Source organism: Schistosoma haematobium, chromosome 4 (genome assembly GCF_000699445.3).
Source record: "Schistosoma haematobium chromosome 4, whole genome shotgun sequence".
Classification (NCBI taxonomy): domain Eukaryota; kingdom Metazoa; phylum Platyhelminthes; class Trematoda; order Strigeidida; family Schistosomatidae; genus Schistosoma; species Schistosoma haematobium.
Genome location: NC_067199.1, coordinates 10,759,869 through 10,779,897, shown reverse-complemented (window position 1 = coordinate 10,779,897; position 20,029 = coordinate 10,759,869). Strand labels below are relative to the sequence as shown.

The 20,029-nt window shown below is 32.0% G+C and overlaps 1 protein-coding gene across 1 annotated transcript in view; it reads right to left on the bottom strand.

The window, feature by feature from the left end:
* Positions 1-20,029, bottom strand: part of CDK17_3 (Cyclin-dependent kinase 17) — an 83,400-nt gene that overhangs the window by 58,009 nt on the left and 5,362 nt on the right. Inside the window, exon 2 of the mRNA XM_012936972.3 lies at positions 5,155-6,869. Within this exon, the coding sequence (XP_012792426.3) occupies positions 5,155-6,869 (1,715 nt within the window). The remainder of the gene's footprint in view (positions 1-5,154; positions 6,870-20,029) is intronic.

The window sequence follows — 20,029 nt, the reverse complement described above, 5'->3', positions numbered from 1 at the left end:
CAGAACGTAGCATCAGTACACAAAGTCACTAACTTATGGTCTCAGCCATGTTGGTAGATGCAGACTACTTGGTTGGGATCCACGTGACTATTGTAACCAATGCTTGGAGACTGGGTGATATGGCTCAGAATCCATCACAATGGTGACGGTCTATACACTATTTATCTTCCCTTAAACCGTGAGGTTAAAATTACTCTACGCCTTTCTTCCTACAAACTAATTCTTTCTCCCTGAGGCATATCCTTATATGAAATCTTTTTTACTATCATGGCAGTAACTACTTCTATGAATTCGGTGTTCATCTTGTTGTACTAATGAGGTGTGGCAATTTGGACCGAGCATATATCTGTGCCTGGTCGTACGTTGTAGCTGACTGACTGACTGAGTTGGAATAGACATAGAGTATAAACCAGTAAAACCACCTCAGTTAATCTTATGCAAACCAATGGATGAAATTACAAAGAAGAACAGTCAGACATTATCCACAAATTATAGTGCTCCGACTGCGTTAAAGTGGCTACTTTCTTCATCCTCACCAGCACGAACATCAACTAGTTGTTGAACACCACGATCAATCTTCACTTTTATCAGTTCACGCAGAGACAATTATGGACACATTTTCTATTGGGAAAACGTTGAAGTCTTAGACAGAGAAAATACAAAGAAAACCAGAGGATTTTTAGAACCTTGGTGCTTAGATTAATCAGCGAGTCAGAAATATATCAATATTGATTCAATTTATCAACCATTTAAAAAAAAACATGTAGAATCAGGCCAAAGAGTATAATGTTTGAGATAAAAATGCAAACTATGACAGGACAAAGCTCAACAACAACCAATCAAAATCGAGGTCGATAAGACAAGCTGTTTCATAAGATCAACTGACTGACTGAAAAAGCTGTCAGGAAAATATGCAGAAATTCGAACAGCTCAACTTCTATTTCAAGTTTGTCGTGTCTAGATAGACAATGAAAAATTCACGATTAAAGCATCCAACTCAGGGAACGCAACTCCACCGAAATCATCCTCCCAAGTTGCACATCACCGATTGAATAGATCATATAGTGTTGTAAAACCGTAGGGTAATTGAAAGGGACGATTATGAATAAAGGATTTATTCATCCAACCAAGGTAATCGCCATCACCTCCAAATGTCCCCATAGCTGACAATCTGCATGATATGCGTGAGCTGTAAATACTATACGGTCAGTATCATTTTATTCCTCTCTCTCTAGTGCTAATTGGTTAAGCGTTAAACATGTGTATAGTTACTAAAGCACATGACACAATCGATACCAAACGAAAAAGTATATTGTCCTCATTTTACGCTGATAGGTGGATTTGAACAGTAGTTGTTAATCTTTTCTCTCTCTCTCTCTCTCTCTCTCTCTATATATATATATATATATATATATATATATATATATACCGTTTATAAGTCAATGATTGAAATTGAAACAGTTAACCACTAAACAATTGTAGCACTTAAAGAACATTTTTTGAAAGATAAAGAAAAACCATACCGAAAAACTAAACATGCTACTAAAATCCTACTTCAGTCAAATGTAATGCAAGAGATTTAAATAGATGATGATGGTTAAAAACACAACACACCTAGGTGATCACATGTGATAAATAACCCTTCTTTTAAAAAAGTATGTTCTATTCATTACAATAATTAACATGATTACAAGTTTTCAACAATACAGTATTAAAGGACCACAGATGTTGTCATATGTATACAATTACTGGGCTGATTAACAGAAAGATATGTGGGTGATGACCTTGGCAAGATTAATAAAACACTCATTCACAGTAAGCCCGCCCACACTTGCACTACTCACTTACTTTGTGTTCTTACAACAGCTGTTCGAACTTACACAGGTAATCAGTATGACTTACTTTTTGCGAGCACATTTTAATACCGTTATAACAAATATAGAACTGACTAGTATTCCAAGTTTTAAATCCATTAAGTATACATCGACCACCGAAAATCCATGTACACTGGTAGGTTATAGCATGATGCAATTTGTTAGTCATATTTATTTTGTCTTACAACTTAATGATTTAAGAAAACGTTCTCTAACGTGTTGAGAAATGTGCTTAAATAAATGGATCTAAGTACCTGGCTCCAAAACAGCACATGAACATATATGTACATATCATATTGGTCAGTCGAGATACGATTGTCCTTGACACAGATGTGTACCAGTGAGCACTCAGTGTACAGTATTCACAGGCCAACAATCACTGTGCATCTTGATATCAGTGATATGTACTCTTTAATTCGATCCCTTTTGATAATTTTATCTTGTTGCTCTAATCAGGTATGACAACTTGGGCCAACGTACATCTGTACCAGACTCCATGTTGATGTCTGTCGGTCTAGTGACTTGAGATATTATCGGAAATGGTTTAGAATAGAAATTGTAGCTTCATTTCCTCATAGAAGTGAGAGGAAATCCTTTAACTGAAATAAGTCCTAGTGAATTATATTTCTATCTGAACTGTATAGCCTACTATATCCCAATTCTAATCCACTAATCTACTCACTTATTTTTGATGGTACTTCTCTTTCCTTGTTTATTTCTCAACGAAATCATTTCATTTTTTTATGCATACCATTTGGTGCTCAGTTTCATCAGAATTTATGCGTAGATTCTTTGAACATTCTTGGTTGGGTCACAGCTTGCGCTGCATTATTAGCTAACTTCGGTACGTTAAGTTTCATTCGTCACGAATACTCACACTTCCCATTTTCTAATTGATCTTAGCATAGATATGATTATGTAAGTGACTATTTTATTGATTAACTTCACAAGGATTGATATCCCAGCTGGAGATAATTTTACTAACTTGGATAACACAAATGACATAATCCTGTTTGATCAAGATGTCAATGAAATCCAGTCTTTCGAACGTTGTGGAGTAAGAACAGATGAATATTTGAGATGGATTTCTTCGCTCCAATATGCAAAATATAGCTTTAAAACACATTCGTGTTAATAATTAACCTAAGTAAATGGAACTAATCAGTTCAATGTGTTGGTCACTCCACTTATTTTGAAATTCAGCTGTGTATGTTAATTTGAACCAATGTACAGTAATATGGTTTGTGGTAACGGCAATTACTCTAACAATACTTCGAATCCAGATGCAGTAGCTTCTTTCTCTCTTAGCCTCGATGACCTCAAAATATAAATCATGCAAAGAAGATTTGTATGATAAAGATCCCAGAAGAATTGAAATTACATTCATATTCATTCAATTAATTAACATAATGAACAAATCAAATGCAAATCAAATGAACGTACTTCATACTCAATGAATACAAACATTAACTGAATAAAAATCACAATGGAAATTACTATACAATCTTTTACTGAATTTCTTACTAAATTGTATTTAGGGATTTAACATTCTCGACGATACATTTGCACAGATCCTAATGATATTTATGACTGATTGATTAACCCACTGAAGATAGTATCATAATCAACAAACTGATTACTTACAGCCATGTAATAAAAATAACGAATACACTTGTAAAAATAACAATTATCGTCCTGATTTAACAAAAAAATTTTTGTTTAAGTAAACAAGTAATAATTCAGATAACTGAACGATAAGAAATCGTTGAATGAAAATATGAACGACTATGCATTGAATAAGTTAACTACCATTTAGGAAGTTGGCTTATTTATCTATTTAAAAGTTTGCACAGGATATATATTATAATCTAACCTTGATAAATGGATTCAGAGTGAAAGAAGTAACTAAAATTGGCTTATTCATATACAATAATCAGTCATTAGTCATAAAGATAAACACTGTCGACTGTAAACATGCCCACACACACATGGGAATGAATCATTATCTGCTATTGATAAATTAAGTTAGATTGGAAAACCGAACCGACGGCAGTTAATAAGTCAAACTTTCAACTTTATAATGATGATGAGGTATTTTGAATATTAAATAACTGTCTCTATTTTTATTTCATTTACATTGTCTATGCTTACAAATAGAATAATCTACTTCCACAGTTGAATTCACGAGTCGATTTAAGCTAAATCATCATTGAAAACCTGAAAGCAATATACGGCCGTTTCGCCCTGGCATGGGACTCTTCAGCAGTGTACATCCACAACCCTGCACGCGAGTCTTCAACCCAGGATCTTTGGTCTCGAGAACGGGACCGTGAAAGCACACTACTAACGAGTCCCATACTACAACGAAACGGTCGTCCAGTGCTTCCAGATTTTCAATGGTGGTCTAGCCTAGAACGACTCGTGAATTCAACAGTGAAAATATTACAATCTCCACAAATCCCCATACTCATAATTAATTTCATTGTAACTTTGGTTGCATTAATCTACAACTGTTTCAACGATGATCATGTAAAAATATTGGTTAGTTGATTGGATTAAAAACTAGAATCGATTAGTCAACGGTTAATTGCAATGTACTTTAAAAGATTTATTCCATTTTGCTGACAGAGAATTATATTCATATCTCTGGTTAGTCAATGGTTTCGTTTGATGTATCATTCTAGTTTACAAAAATATCCCTTTTTGAGATTATAAACATAATTTGCCAGTATTTTGACTGCCTACCTTCATCAGTCAGTAACAAACTGTGAACAACTGGTCCTTAAATGCACGTGCACGAAAGACGGTCAACTCAAGTTTGACGAAACTATATACAATCAAATCGGTGTACCCATTCTAAAGAAGTTTATTAAGTTCTATTTCGGCAGATATCTTTCAATTCATACAAAATAGTTGTTCAATGTACAAAGCAGGTTTTCAAGGATTTTTTTAATTGCTATTAATTTATGAATACCAGTTACAATGAAGCATAAAGCATATAGGTTACAGTGCGTAGTAGGTGAAAACATGCATGATACATATCTTCATTTGTAGCTACAAATATTGATCAAAAAATTCAAAGCTAATGGTTTGGATTTTAATATGCTTCTTAATTTCACAGAGAGTGCAAAAACCTGTCCAGTGTAAACTGATTAAAAAGTAATTAGACGTATATTCGATTATCGTAGTATGATTTCGAAATTTAATCATATACAAGTTTTGTTTTTATAAATTTCTAACTACTAAAAATAGCCTTAAGAATATTAACAACGACACTTACTAATGAACATCGACGCTCACGTCTTGACATAGGTTCTTCTAAAAATTGTGTAGCTCTATGCCATAAATGCGGTGGGAGATTAATACTTGCTGGTAAAGATAAACGATTTGATATTGAATTGCCAACTTTATTATTAAATGATATTTCTTCATAAAAATTCCCATTATCTGGTGTTTGCATTAAACCAAGTCGGCGAAGTCTATTTCTAGCATCAATTGGTCGTCGACGAACTTCAGCTAAACCAGCGACTAGATCAGCAGTTGCTGTTCCAGTTTCATCAGATGCTTGTACAACAGCGGCTGCAAGATGTGGACCTAATTGAACTGGTAAATTCAAAGGATCTTTGATATGATTGTATGAATTCATAAGTTTTTGTTGATTAGAAGATTTTGTAGAAGTAGAATTTTTTAAATTCTCCTGTTCGGTAGTACATGATTGAAATGTTGTCAATGAATTGAATTCTTCGCTTTCAATTTCTTCTTCTTTTATTGTAGTGCCAACTACAATACGTGACGTATTATAACCATCTACAGAACTCCAAGGTTTGTTAATACCATTCATTGTGAAAACTGGACTATGATTAGTTGCTGATGTCGTCATACGTGGTGACTGGTGAATATGATCATTATTTATTTGCCTAAAACTATTATTATTATCATTATTATTATTATTATTATTATTATTATTATTATTATTATTATTATTATTATTATTATTATTATTATTAGACAGTAATTGATGTTGTGAATGTTTACAATTGTTCGTAGTAGTCAATAATTTCACTGGATTATGATGATTTGTTGTTGTCGCCGTTATTGAATTAATAATATCTGGTATACAATTATCATAAACAGGAGATTCATTAACTGACGGAGTAGAATTAATTTTACAATTTATATTACAAGTATTATTTAAATGATTACTAGTTTGATCACAGACATTGCAAGTTTCATTTTTATGAATACACACGTTATTATTATTATCATTACTATGATGAGTTTTATTGTTAGTAGTGATATTCAGTGATTGATTAATGGTAGCTAGTGGATGTGGATTGAATTTATTTTGTATTAGATGAGTTGTTAAAATTTTAGGACTAGACGACAATTGTTGGTGATGGTAAGAATTGTGATTTTTCATTATTGATTTATTGTTACAATTGTCAATGTTATTATTATTGTTCAAGTATTTTTCTTCTTCTAGATCCTCTTCTGTTTTTGAATCTTTAGCGGAAGATGAAGCAGGTGATAGATAAGAGGTAGAAGAACCACCACAACCACCGTCACCGCCTCCACTACCACAACCATCGAAACTACCAAGAAAACTCTCACTTCCAGGAGAGCTAGTATTATTATTATTACTAATGTCTAACTGAGAGGAATAAACTATGGAATCTTTATGGAAATTAGACTTATTAGACACTGTTGTGGTTATCGACGCCTTACATGTATCATCCGTTTTATTATTTTGACATTTTGAATTATTTGTATTATTATGCAAAGATGAATTCATTGTTTCTGAAGCCGCCTCATTATGATGATGATGATTAAAGGTTGAAGAATATTTTTGATTGTTAGATTTATCAAAATTTTTTGTATCACAACCATCCAATGTAACCGCATTATGCATAGATGATATTGTTGTTGTTTTAGTAAAATCAGATTCTGTAAAAGTATCACGTAACGATGAAGGCTCATTCGGATTTGCTTCTCGTTCTGTAACAAAAAAAGCATGCGAAAAAATGTAATTCACAAACCAAAAACAGGGTTTAAATGTATATAAGCGTTCGATTTAGAGTAATTACTACGATCTTAGGCGTTATCGAAGTGAAAAATGTGAAGATTGAATCTACGACCTACTGGTTGAAATATTTTGAACATTAAGATCTCAACACAATAAAATAGGCAATGCATTCAATTTAATAACTATGAACAAGACTCATTTCTAGTTTAAATATTTAAACGTTAGTTTATTTCTCGTGAATACGTTGATCGGCACGATCCAAGTGAAGGAAAATGTCTGCAAAGAAAAACAACAGAACTCTTGATATTAAATTTAAATAGAACGCATCTGAGAGAAGCAATTATATATAACGTGATTGTAGGTAGTCGAACTGAAGCCACTAGTGCAAGTGACTCAACATCGTTGCTGATGAAAGCTAGGTGGTGGGAAACCTAGGTTCATGATATGCTGTCGACTATCTCCAATTACTCAACACCTTAATATAGTGCATTGATGTCCAGTTACTTGGGCTAGTGTTTATGTTGCAAATTGATATTATGAATTAAATCAATACTAAAAACGACTAGACAAACATAACATTGGTTACAATTCAATGACTGTAATTAACTGTATATATTTTAAAGTTAAACTTTTTCAAACTAATTCATTTAACGATAAATAAAGAGCCTATTGAAATTATTAAACTTTTTGAAGAAGCAGTAATTAAAGCAACAAAAAGTTGACAACATTATCATCGAATCAAAGCAAAAGAAAAAACTGAATACGATAACTTGTTAGTGATAAACGTAGCTATTTTTTAAACAGAAATGAAAAGTTAATTACACATATCAGTCAATGCCCGTAAACTTAAGTCTCCTCCCTACAGCGATCCCCACATAAAAAAAAATCATAAGTCATTCAGAAAAGAGAAAATATTGTTTTAACTAAAACACTTTAGGTTGTATATATATACCGCTATGTAACTTTCTCAAAAAGAACGCTTTTCGTCAGTCAATAACATAATAGTTATACAATCTCTACCCGACTTACCAAAGGAAAAGAACCGAGTTAACAATAATAATCATAAATGACATGTTAGGTTAAAATGTTTTATTTTATTTTATTTTCCTCAAGTGTTTAAAAAGTTTGGCAAATAATTCCAATAATCATCTATCTATATATTACATGCATATCTGTCTATAAGGAAGCAAAATTTTTCTACTTTTCTTCAACATTCCATTCCCTAAATAATAATAATAAAGCTTATTACTATGATTAACTTAGACAGAGGATGAAAAGGAGATACACGAACGGATGGACACACACAAATACACATGAATAATAATGATAATAACAGTAATCCAGACAAGACAGAAGAAGGAATACCAGCAGTTTTGCCAAGAGATAGTTCGGTTCTCTTGCTTGGTAAACGAAAATATAAAAAAACCCTGCTATATCTGATTGGAAAAATTAATAAAATTAGAGAGTGGATTTATTCGCTCTAAACTATTAACTTTAAGTTGGTTTAGAAAAGAAAATAGATTTTTCAAAGAACATTCCTGTGGAGATTATAAACTAACGGAATTGATCATATGTTTAATAATAGAACTATTAACTGATTTACAATCACCTTTATGCAATCATACCAGGATATGTTTCAATATACTTCTGGAAAGAGAATCTTTACTGTGACCAACATAACATGCTTTAGCCACGGAAAACTGGTAGATATGAGGCTGTAGAGATCTTGAGAATTCGATTGTCGAAATCATTGAGAAAGATATTCTATTCAGATGAACTATGAATTGTATTCTCTAGTAGATATCTAATCCAACGATGTGTCAAAGATGAACTACAGTTTTAGACCACTTTAATGTATATCTACAAGTTTACTTGAACCTGAAAGGGAGTGTGGTATAGTGGTTTTACACAGCCTGTTTTTTCCCAAACGCGTGTCTAAAGACTACCCAGAATAGTTTTCTATGAAGTGAATGCAAATCAGTTAATAAATATTAAGAGGGTCGCTGCTTGAATGCAATCGACAAGAAACCTTAAACCCGTTTTGTATTTTATGCTAGTTAGCAACTTTTTAGTAAGGCATATATGTATATATATACCCAATCTTGAAGAAATTGTTTTTATCAGGGAAATTCGAACTTGTTTCACTTAAACTACTGTTATACAACTCAAGCCAAATTAATCCATACGAGAGTTAACAGTAGTTTAGTATAAGGAACAAATCTCTCTGTTTTGATAGTAATCCCCACGATTCTAGTTCAATTTGGAAAACAGAAGTGTTGATAGACTCATTAATCTGGCATCCAAAAGAACAATTGTTGTTTCTGATTGATTGAATATTTTTACTCATGAGTAGATGCACTTATTAGTACCAGGAACAAGATATAGAGGAACCAAGAGTATGTGGTAGATTATTTAAAACCGACTTATTTCGATGCGTTATTCTGACTCTGAAGATCCAACACCATTAGGGAAGTTAGTTATCGATGTTGAATTAATTTATATTGCCATTACACTTAATCGTAGGATATCACTCTAGAATCTGGATTGTTAAATATATTTTCGCGCCACAACTAACCAGTAAATCTGCACACATGGTAAAACAGAGGAACTATAGAAAACAATATCTTTCAGGTTGAGTCGTTACAATTACCAATCATGAGAGTAAAGTATCAAAATAGCAGTTGTGATTAGAGTAAAAGATTTAAAACCTAAATATTATATTGAACATTTATCTACTTTAAAAGAATACTCATAAGTTACGCGGTTTATTTGAATGATACAATAATTGTGCTCAGAATACACCTTGTTTTTAGTATTTAATCAGAAAATATATTAAATTTTACATGTAACAAATATATGCACATACATTCATTTAGGCTATTAAATTACTTTAAGCTAATCAATATTAAGTGATACAATATGATGAACTAATAAAATGGATCAATTGAGAATAGCTTCTTGTTTTAGTAAAAAAAATGTAATAACAGATTTCTTCTTTTACATGAATTATTTGTCCATTGTAATTTGACAAACACAACACGCAGGAAACATAAACAATTATGTATGCAATTTAGGATAGTGACAAGAAGCAGAATTCTAAATATGTGTTATGTCCCATTTAGGATTTGTCATCACCTGGTTATATTTAGAGCACACAGCTAGTGTTCAATAAGAAACTTGGATCCAATAAGCATATATATCACTTCAAAAGCTAGTTTATCCTCCTTAGGTTACTCTACTACGTCGTGGTAGCCACTGAAAACGTGTTCAACAAGTATGATATTTATTTCTAATCAATGACCAAAAGGAGGTTCAGATGCAGACGTAAAGGCAAGGATTGACAAAGCAAGGGTCGCATTCCTACAAGTGAACAACATATGGAACTAAAAACAACTGTCAACCAATTTCAAAGTCACAATCTTCAATACGAACATCAAGACAGTTCTACTGAACGGAGCTGAAACTTGGAGAACTACAACAACCATCATCAAGAAGGTACAAGTATTTATAAATAGTTGTCTACGCAAGATACTCAACATCCATTGGCCGGATACAGTCAGCAACAGCCTTCTGTGGGAGAGAACAAACCAGCTTCCAGATGAAGAGGAAATTAGGAAAAGACAATGGAAATGGATAGGACATACATTACGGAAATCACCAAACTGCATCACGAGGCAAGCACTAACTTGGAATTCTGGAGGGAAGCGGAAAAGAGGAAGGTCAAAGAACACATTACGTCGGTAAATAGAATCAGACATGAAAATGATGAATACCAACTGGAAAGGATTGCCCAGGTCAGGGTTGGATGGAGAATGCTGGTGAGCGGCCTATGCTCCTTTAAGAGGAGTAACAGGCGTAAGTAAGTACTATCCCCATCTCCGTTACCTAAATTTTTGGGTAACAGTATAATTATGAGAACCGATTTGATTGTTAGTAATGACTACAAGAAAAACCACTTTGGAGTGGAATAAAACAAAATCTATTCTCAGGACAGTAAAAGTGCAATAAATAATATTTCGACTAGAGAATAAGAGAAAAAAACTTAACTATTTCAACTGATTTTGAAAAATCAGACTTAACAATAAGAGTAACTTGACTGCATGATGATTCCAGTGATAGACAAAATGTCAGTATGAATAAAAAGCCCCCTATGACTGTTCCCAACTTAAGTCATATGTAGAACTGTTGCAATACCTGTCTGCCTATTAAAGGATAGGTACTTTGAGCCCCAGTTCGCTCTATGTCACTCTACAGTTGCGAAACATGGCTTACGATAACAGAAGATATACATAAATTACAAGTACCTGAAGTTAGCTGCCCTTGAAGTACTGCTCCCGTATGAAATCACTGATTAATTATGGGCTTAGAGATGAAGTTAAATATGAAAGTGATAAGGCAGTTGAACAAGTCGTGAACCTTTATTAGTCAAACTGATCAGAACACATATGTTACGTAAACCTAATCGCCAATCAGCTCCACACACGAAATAATGACTAGTATATCAGTAGATTGAAAAATGCGGTATGATATGAAGTCACTTACTGACAGTTTGAGCCATGACAATACCAGGTGTAGATTTCATCAGTGGAGTTCATAAGATATTTGTGATCAATTATTACAGATAATAAATGAACTGGGAAAAAATCAATTACACTGATGTAGATCCATTCATTCCTTCATTTTTACCAAACTATATTCTTAACCATTTGTGATGGTTTGTATTACAGGCACTTGAATTAAATTTCATTGTGCATGAACATCAACCTTAGGATATGGTATGTCTTCAGCTAACAAGTTCAAAGTAGAAAGAAACACAAGATCTGGATTCCATTGCTACCATAAATACAGCTTTACTAAATATACTCTCCATGTTTGCGTTTGTTTTGTAGCGCATAGTTTTCAGTGATTTTCTTTTTCTTTCCCTGTACTATTGATGCAAAGCATGTGTGTATGTGTGTGTATCAGGTACACTATGGTATTTATGACTAACTAATTAAATTTAACGATTATAATCACGATACTTTTAAAGTAAACAAATTTACTAGTAAAAGAAACCTAGTTATTCGGAAAAGAGAAAATTCAAAACACAAAGAATCCCAACTTTGATAGAGATTCAAAATAATATTAATTAAGATGGAAAAACAATCCGATCCTACATACATACACACACAGAGGTACATTAAATATTGAAATGTATTTACTTGTTTACTCTAATTAATCAATATGATTAATTAGAAGTGACAGTTGTAGAATCAAAAGTCTATTTTTCAATTGATTATATTTTTAATAATTAAATAATAATGCCAGTGAGAGACGTTATTATCGGGTACTTTTATGGTTTAAAGAACTTTAAAAAACGAAGTGTCAAGACGAAACAGACATAAACTTGTTTCTATTCTCTTTCTCTCTGTGTGTGTATGTGTATGCATGTGTAGACTATCATTAATTTCTGATGCGATAATAAATTGAAAAAAAAGAAGACCAAAATTATGTTATTTAAATGGAATTCTTCATTAATTCATTTTGTTACATAAAAATAGAGAAAAACATGAGTTACAAATGTATATGCTTGCTGTAAAAATAAAATACATGGTAATTAAACTGTTTACTATAAATATAAAAGAAAACTCCATGTAACTAGGTAAGTTAAATAAAAATTCATACAGCTAACACTTTTATAGTGAAGTTTTCACTAAAGACTTCATTTCAAGCAGAGTGCACGAAAATTCCCACCAAACAATCAATGTTCCCGTATTAGATTTATGTAGAATACATGTGAGAAAAATAACCGTAACTCCTTAAGTGCCGAGAGGGGCTAATCAGTTAGTTGGCAACATAGGACTTGGTAATTAATGCTTGTCATCAGTTCAACTTTTCATAATTCAGATTAATACAAAGAAAAAAGCATATCCATTTCAGTACAAAGTTAAACATAAAAATATTGTTTAAAAAGAGCCAATAAAACTTATGAAATGTTGCTCAATTCAAAATTTACAATTGACCGACCAATGAGTGGTATTCAGTTCCACGTTTGTTCAGCACTTTAGTCGTGAACGAATAGTATCGATCAAGTCGCAATAGGACCACTACTCTAAGTGAATCAACACTGTGAACTATGTTGACATATGTGAGGTGGTTGGAGGTAGTAGACAGGAAACCTTGCTCGACATAGTTTTCGTACTAGTTGGGACTCGTGAACGAGAACTACATGCAATCTTGAGGGGAATTGATGTTCTCTAAGGGATTTAAACCGGTGCCACTCATTTCCGTAGTCTGAGACTACCTTACCACTGAACTACTTAGACCGTGAGTGACTTCCCGTTGAAATCCTCCAGGTAGCACCAATTCTCTTAAAATTAAAGGTATACCTTCCTGACGAGTACTTGCAACCAATAAGGACATAGATGAAGTAAAAGAACGAACAAAATAACAATGGCGTCACTGTGTCGAACTATGGAGTATATTATCAATTAACATTTAGAGCTTGAAGTTATTATTTATCAATGTAATCAAATTTAAAATGGAATAGTAACGAATATCGTTAATATTGTTTTATAAAAACCAAATTTGAGTACAAAATGACTAAAATTGAAAATGGGAAGTTTCACAATCTAAATCAATATGTGTATACTTGTATTGAAGTTTGATTCCTTGAGTGACATTAAAAATTGAACATATCTAAAATGTTACATGAATTAATGAGTACGAAACAGTTAAACAATGATGCTCATTGATTTTCAAAGTTTCTATAATTTTACACAAAACAATTAGTTTAACAAATAAAACCGTTTACAATGAATATATATTTTTTAAAGTTATCCAATGAATATCATTTTGTGAATAAAATTAACTTGACTATAATAGTAATGAAACTAAACAGAATATTATAAATAAATAAATATTTGTAATATCCCAATGAGTAGAAAAATTAAATTTTCTGACGTTTCGTGACTTAGTGTAAGTCGCTTCTTCAGAGAATAAATAACCAAATTAAAATTAATCCAACTTTAAATAGTACAACGGAACAATAAGAATAATAATATATTGTTCCGTTGTATTATTTAAAGTTGGATTAATTTTAATTTGGTTATTTATTCTCTGAAGAAGCGACTTACACTAAGTCACGAAACGTCAGAAAATTTAATTTTTCTATTCATTGGGATATTACAAATATATTATTTATTTATAACAATCTACCCAGTGCTCAATTTATTCGAAATTATCAAATCAAACCTTGGTAATTGATGCCTATACACAGAATATTATTCACATTATAATATTTCATTACTGTCAAAACTAATAATACTTTATCAAAAGTAAAGAAAAATTAAATAGTCAAAAAAGGCAATGAATAAAACCAATTTATATCTATTAAGTACAATTAATTTACTTAAATGTTTCACTTCACTTTAAACAATTATTAATTTAATTTCAAGAAAAGGAAGTTCTAAATGAATCCATTCTATACTGGTTCTAAGCCAAGATTATATATATATATATATATATATATATATATATATATATATATATATATATAATTGAATTAACAACAGATATAAATATATCATAATGAATCTAAAGATACTTTAAGTGGAATTAATTAACCTATGAGTGATAATTGATGTGTTATTATCATAAGAACATCAACAATTAAAACTGAGCCTTCAAATAGATAGATAATCAATAAGTTAGTGCTTTTCCCATTGTAACCTTGGATCGACCAACATCATATTATTCAAATAGGGTATGGACTTATTATAAACTACAGTTATCTCAATAGGTCCTATCGACTTACTTTTCTGATCAAAAATTATGCAGTTAACTTTAATATTGTACATTTGATTATTTCACCACACACACACAAGTAATGTTTTGAAAAAATTGAAGATTAATTATTTGAAATTTTTTACTCTTTATCAATCGTGCCTTATAGACTGTTCAGAAGTATAGTCCAATTCGGATGTTATTAGTTAAATCAGATCATTTTAATCAAGATATTATTACTAGTATTATCAGTAGTACGACTTCTAGTTGTATTACGTTTTGATATTAGTTCATTTAGGGGTTAGAGTCAATAACTCGGTATTACAAGTAGTTATCAACCAACCATATTGTATCATAGAAAATGTTCTATTCAGTGGATATACGAAGTGAGCTGGTATTATTCACTACGAAAACAATTGACGCTGCTTTCCATATGGAAATTCTAAAGTGAATAGAAGATTTTGTGCGACCATGTTTTTATCACTACAATGAACTGGTATATTCAACACTGGATCATCCCAGAGTTTCTAGCCAGTAATTATACCATCATTCTCCTAATTCACTAGACTAGACACCCCCGATTCTTAACCACTCCTGAAATACAATATCATGGGAAGGTGGTAGAACGTCCAACAAACAAACAGTTGAAGAGCTTAACTTCTGTGGACTTAACGATGTATTGAATAATGAAATAGAGGTGGGACAAGTGTTTTCTTTTCATACAAATGGGGAGTATCATGCAAAATATAGGCTTTGATGTACCCTAAGTTTTGTAAAACAAAGATTGCATGGCCTCAGTAATAATATATCATAGACACACTACATAATCGATCAATAAACACACTATTCATTAGAACAATTAAAAAATTACATTCAATCTAACTGTTTCTTCTATCACATAAACAGCAGATGTTTCTTACAGAGGCCATTTGTGGACGTTATGAAAATAGTTTTTGTACATATTCATAAATATACATATGTCATTAAGTGATTTTTAGAGAAATCAGAGATGATTAATACAGACTTATTTTGTTGTAAAGATTTTGTCATTAATCACATTTTTTATAATTTGTAACCATTGATATCGACTAAAAAATTGTTGTCTAAGTTTGACCTTGACTTCTCTACTACCTTTTTTTCGTTCTCACTGTATAGCACACCAATTGTTACTCACAAGTACATTGCTGATCACACACTCCTTTTCATCCAATCAGTTGACATACTGACAGATCATCAATATAATTGTTATATACATTTACAGAACAAATTTGTTACCTCATTAACGAATTATATCTGATACATTACTTTCGACTGTTATATTTGGGATTACTAATTACATGTTATAATTGTGGATCTAATGACCAACTCGAACGAGCTGCACCTAAAAGTAACAAGTAATGTTCGAATTTTTATGTGGATTTATATTTTTGTATATTGCTAATTGACTCTAGAATTCCTTCAATACCTTAGCAACTATCTTGGTATTATATATTTTTGGTCCGCCACAATTATTTGATTAAATGGCGCTCACCTTTTGTTTGATTATACTGTTATATCATCGTAAATCGTGATATCAATACTATTTAGTAATTACCATCACTATATTTGTGTAATGTTTCCACCTACTGATAACATAGAAATCAATAACATCGAAAACTACTGAATAGGCAGCAACGAAGATAAATATGACTTCGAAATTTAGACTTTCAGTGTATGGTGAAAACAGTCCAACAATTCAGTTTTCTCAGATAAAAGCGCTGTTCTTATCCTGAGCAATAAAATCTCAGGCTACCAGGTATGTTAATTTAGTGGGTCAAGTGAATGTTGAAATTACATCAGGAATCAAAGGCCTAGTCAATCAGGTCTCAGAAGATGCAACATACGTTATAATAGAAGCTGCAATAACACAGAGACTACAACAGCTACTAACTGTTTGTAATCTTGGGGACCAAAAACCTCACTGACAGTATAAGCGATTACGATAGTACAAATAAACTGAATTATCACACAAAACACATGCCAAATTTAACAATATCATATAACCACTACCGGTCCACCAGTCTGTACTAGACTGAGAAGGCCGCCTCCGAAAAATTTTAAGATTGCAAAGGGAGAATTCAAACACATGTTGCAGCTAGACAACATCCGCCAGTCTAACTGTTTACGGGCATCTCAGCTACATATGTCCCTCAAAAAAGATCATGACTAGAGTCCATATCGAGACTACTGCAGTTTAAAATTCTACTCACCAGGCAGATATCCGACCCACATGTCCATGACATTTCGCTCACATCATATGAAAAACAAGTCTTTTTCAATTTAGACCTAGTAAGAACGTATAATTGATTTCCGGTGGCGCCTGAAAATATTGAAAGTGGCCATCATCGTATTCTTAGGGATGCCATCCGGATTGAAGAACGCAGCTCAGATCTTTCAACAATTTATGGATAAGGTGATCAGAGGACCAAATTTTGTGTTCGCATACATAGATGACGTTCTCGTTGTAAGTCCCTCCATAAACGAACATACACAACACCCAGATATCATACTTAATTGTTTTCAAAAGGATGGGACTATCAATAAATCCATCAAACTGTATAATTGATATTCTCGTCTTAGATTTCTTGAGATACCATATGGATTCATGTGGAATTAAACTACAACACAGTTGATGCAATTATCAGCTACATTGAATCAAATTCAATTGAAACGTTACAATGATTTGTAGGAATGTGTAATTTTACCAACGCATTTTGTCCAACTGTACTCGAACATTACAACCTCTAACAAACCTTTTACGAGATAATCGCATTAGGATGAAGAAAAATGAAGGCTTTAGTCTCTCACCTGACGCAAAAACGGTGTTTCAAAAAATCAAGTCAATCATAACAAGCGGAACTATGTTGACTCATCTGAACTTAAACCTCATAACTCAATTTATTTTACTCACTGACACTTCTCGAACCGCAATTAAGGGCATTTCTAAAACAAAGAGTCAACGACGTCGTTATGCCTCGGACATTTCTTTCTAAACGGTTGTCTCCAGCAAAAACATGTTACAACACCGGGTGCAAATTACGCGCGATGTGCTTAGATAATCAACATTTTAGCTTTTTGTTACAGGGTCATGAATTCACTTTAATTAGATGAGTTGTAATGTAATGATAAGAATTATTTACAAAATAAGTCTATGTTAGCCGTCACCACACTTGTAATTAGCTTTACTGACGTACGGAGATTTTTATAAAAAGTTAGAAGATTGTACGTCGATAACTGGTACAATTTAGGTAATGAAATAAGTAATCTTAATCTGTAGACAGTTTCAATAGAGAGGATAACAAACATAACAGATTAAATTCTAAGGTTACATTATCAACGAAAAGATGATAACTTAAATACTATCTAAAATTTTGACATGAGCTAAATAAATCAGACACAGATTGCACAATAGTTCGCAATGTCACTGAATAACGAACTGCATCCCTCTTGGTTAGTGGCATCATTAAAGTAAATTAAGTCAACAGTTGCAAAGCTTATATGACATATCTGAAAGCAAAATTTACACATTTATGATCGTTTTCTATAAATGTTTAACAGTGGTCTATTTTTTTCACGTTTACTTCCAATTGCCTTTTGGGATTTCTGCTTGTCATGACACAAAGTGAACATGCTAGTTCAAACCCGAGTACCCTAATCATCATCCCAAGTTTTTAATTCACCTAATAGATCTTAGTGATCATATTCTAAAAATATGTTTTCGATCCTATTATTAGTTCGAATGAACATAGAAATTTCTCTACCCGTTCACATAAGACGTTATATAGGTGGCTATTGTTGGTGTTCAATCGCTTCCTTTCCATCCAAAAAACATAATTGGTATACCTATATGTTTACTTAGAATTTATTCTGTACAAAAATGATTATGAATCTATTTATCCGCTAAGCAATGTTAATTTGTACTCTGGATTTTCACCACTTTCTCTCTCGATAATTTACTCAATTCCGAAATTACTGCAAATATATTCATATACGGCAAGTGTATATTTACACATTATTTTATTGGTAAGTTTAATTAATATCAATTAAAAATTTCTACCTTTAATTTCTAGATTTAGCTGAAACTGGAGAAGCAGAGGAGAAAGAAAAACTTATTTGTAATTTTCATGTCTATCTCTTGATGGTCGGATTATAAGACCGAAATCTTAGTGAAACTGAAAATAAAAGACTATATACCATAAGACTATAAACCAAAAGAAAATCTTTTTTTCCCAAAAGTGAACAAACTAATTGACTATTTCTATAAACAACTCAACTTCCCTATATATTGTACTCAAATAAAGCTTAGAATGAGACTAGTCTGAATCAATCAGCCAGCTATAACCAATCGCTTTATAAAAATTTTGAATACTGTATAACGATTTTTTGAACTTCAACAAATAATAACGATAATAATACTGGTGATAACGACTGTATAGACTAGTGTTTATTGTTGAAGGATATGTATAAACACCAACCCGGACATATTTTATCAAATACGTTTGTAACATTGATTTTCACCTCAATTAGATTTCTTCTCGAAGGAAAAACAATGACATTTTCACTTATTCTCTAATCGAATTTCCGAACTAACGATAAGTTTCGATTAGTGTATTTGCGATTTTCTTTTATCTAGAACTTACTAATTAGGTAATCTATTACTATTAAAATTATTCCCTAATCGTTAAAAAAACAGTCAACTAAAAACATATTTCTCCCAAAACAACAACTGTAAATTTAGGGGCTAATATTGCTTAATATATGTGCCTAGCAGTGGAATTGAGGATGCGTGTTTCGATCCATTTGGGACTCGTCGACTGGGTGTGTTTGCACCCCTCAAGTGTTGATGTTCACATACGAAAACTTAAACCCAGTATTTATTATTTGAAACGTAAACACCTTGTCCATTAAACTACTGGATCTAGATAAATGCTAAGTTTTTCAATGACTATGAATTTATATATAAGAATTTTGTATTTTTCTAGTGCTGATTCAGCTATCCAGAAATTATGAAGACAAGAGAAATATGTAAAATGATTATTTGATTTACAAACCTGAAATTTATTGAAATAATCAGACAACTTTATAAACAGTACTCTATCTAAGAAGGAACTCAATAGGAATGATGTGAAATGGAGAATTAAGACAAACATTAAAAGCATCTTTATCTGCATATGTATGAAATATGAATTCATTTTTTTAAAAGACGGTCTCATTAAATGGTCGTGGTTGATGATGACGTTATGAAATTAAAGTCAGTTAACTATGCACAACGTAGAACCTGGCAAATATTTATCATAAAACATTAACACCGTGAGATAAAAGAGTAGTG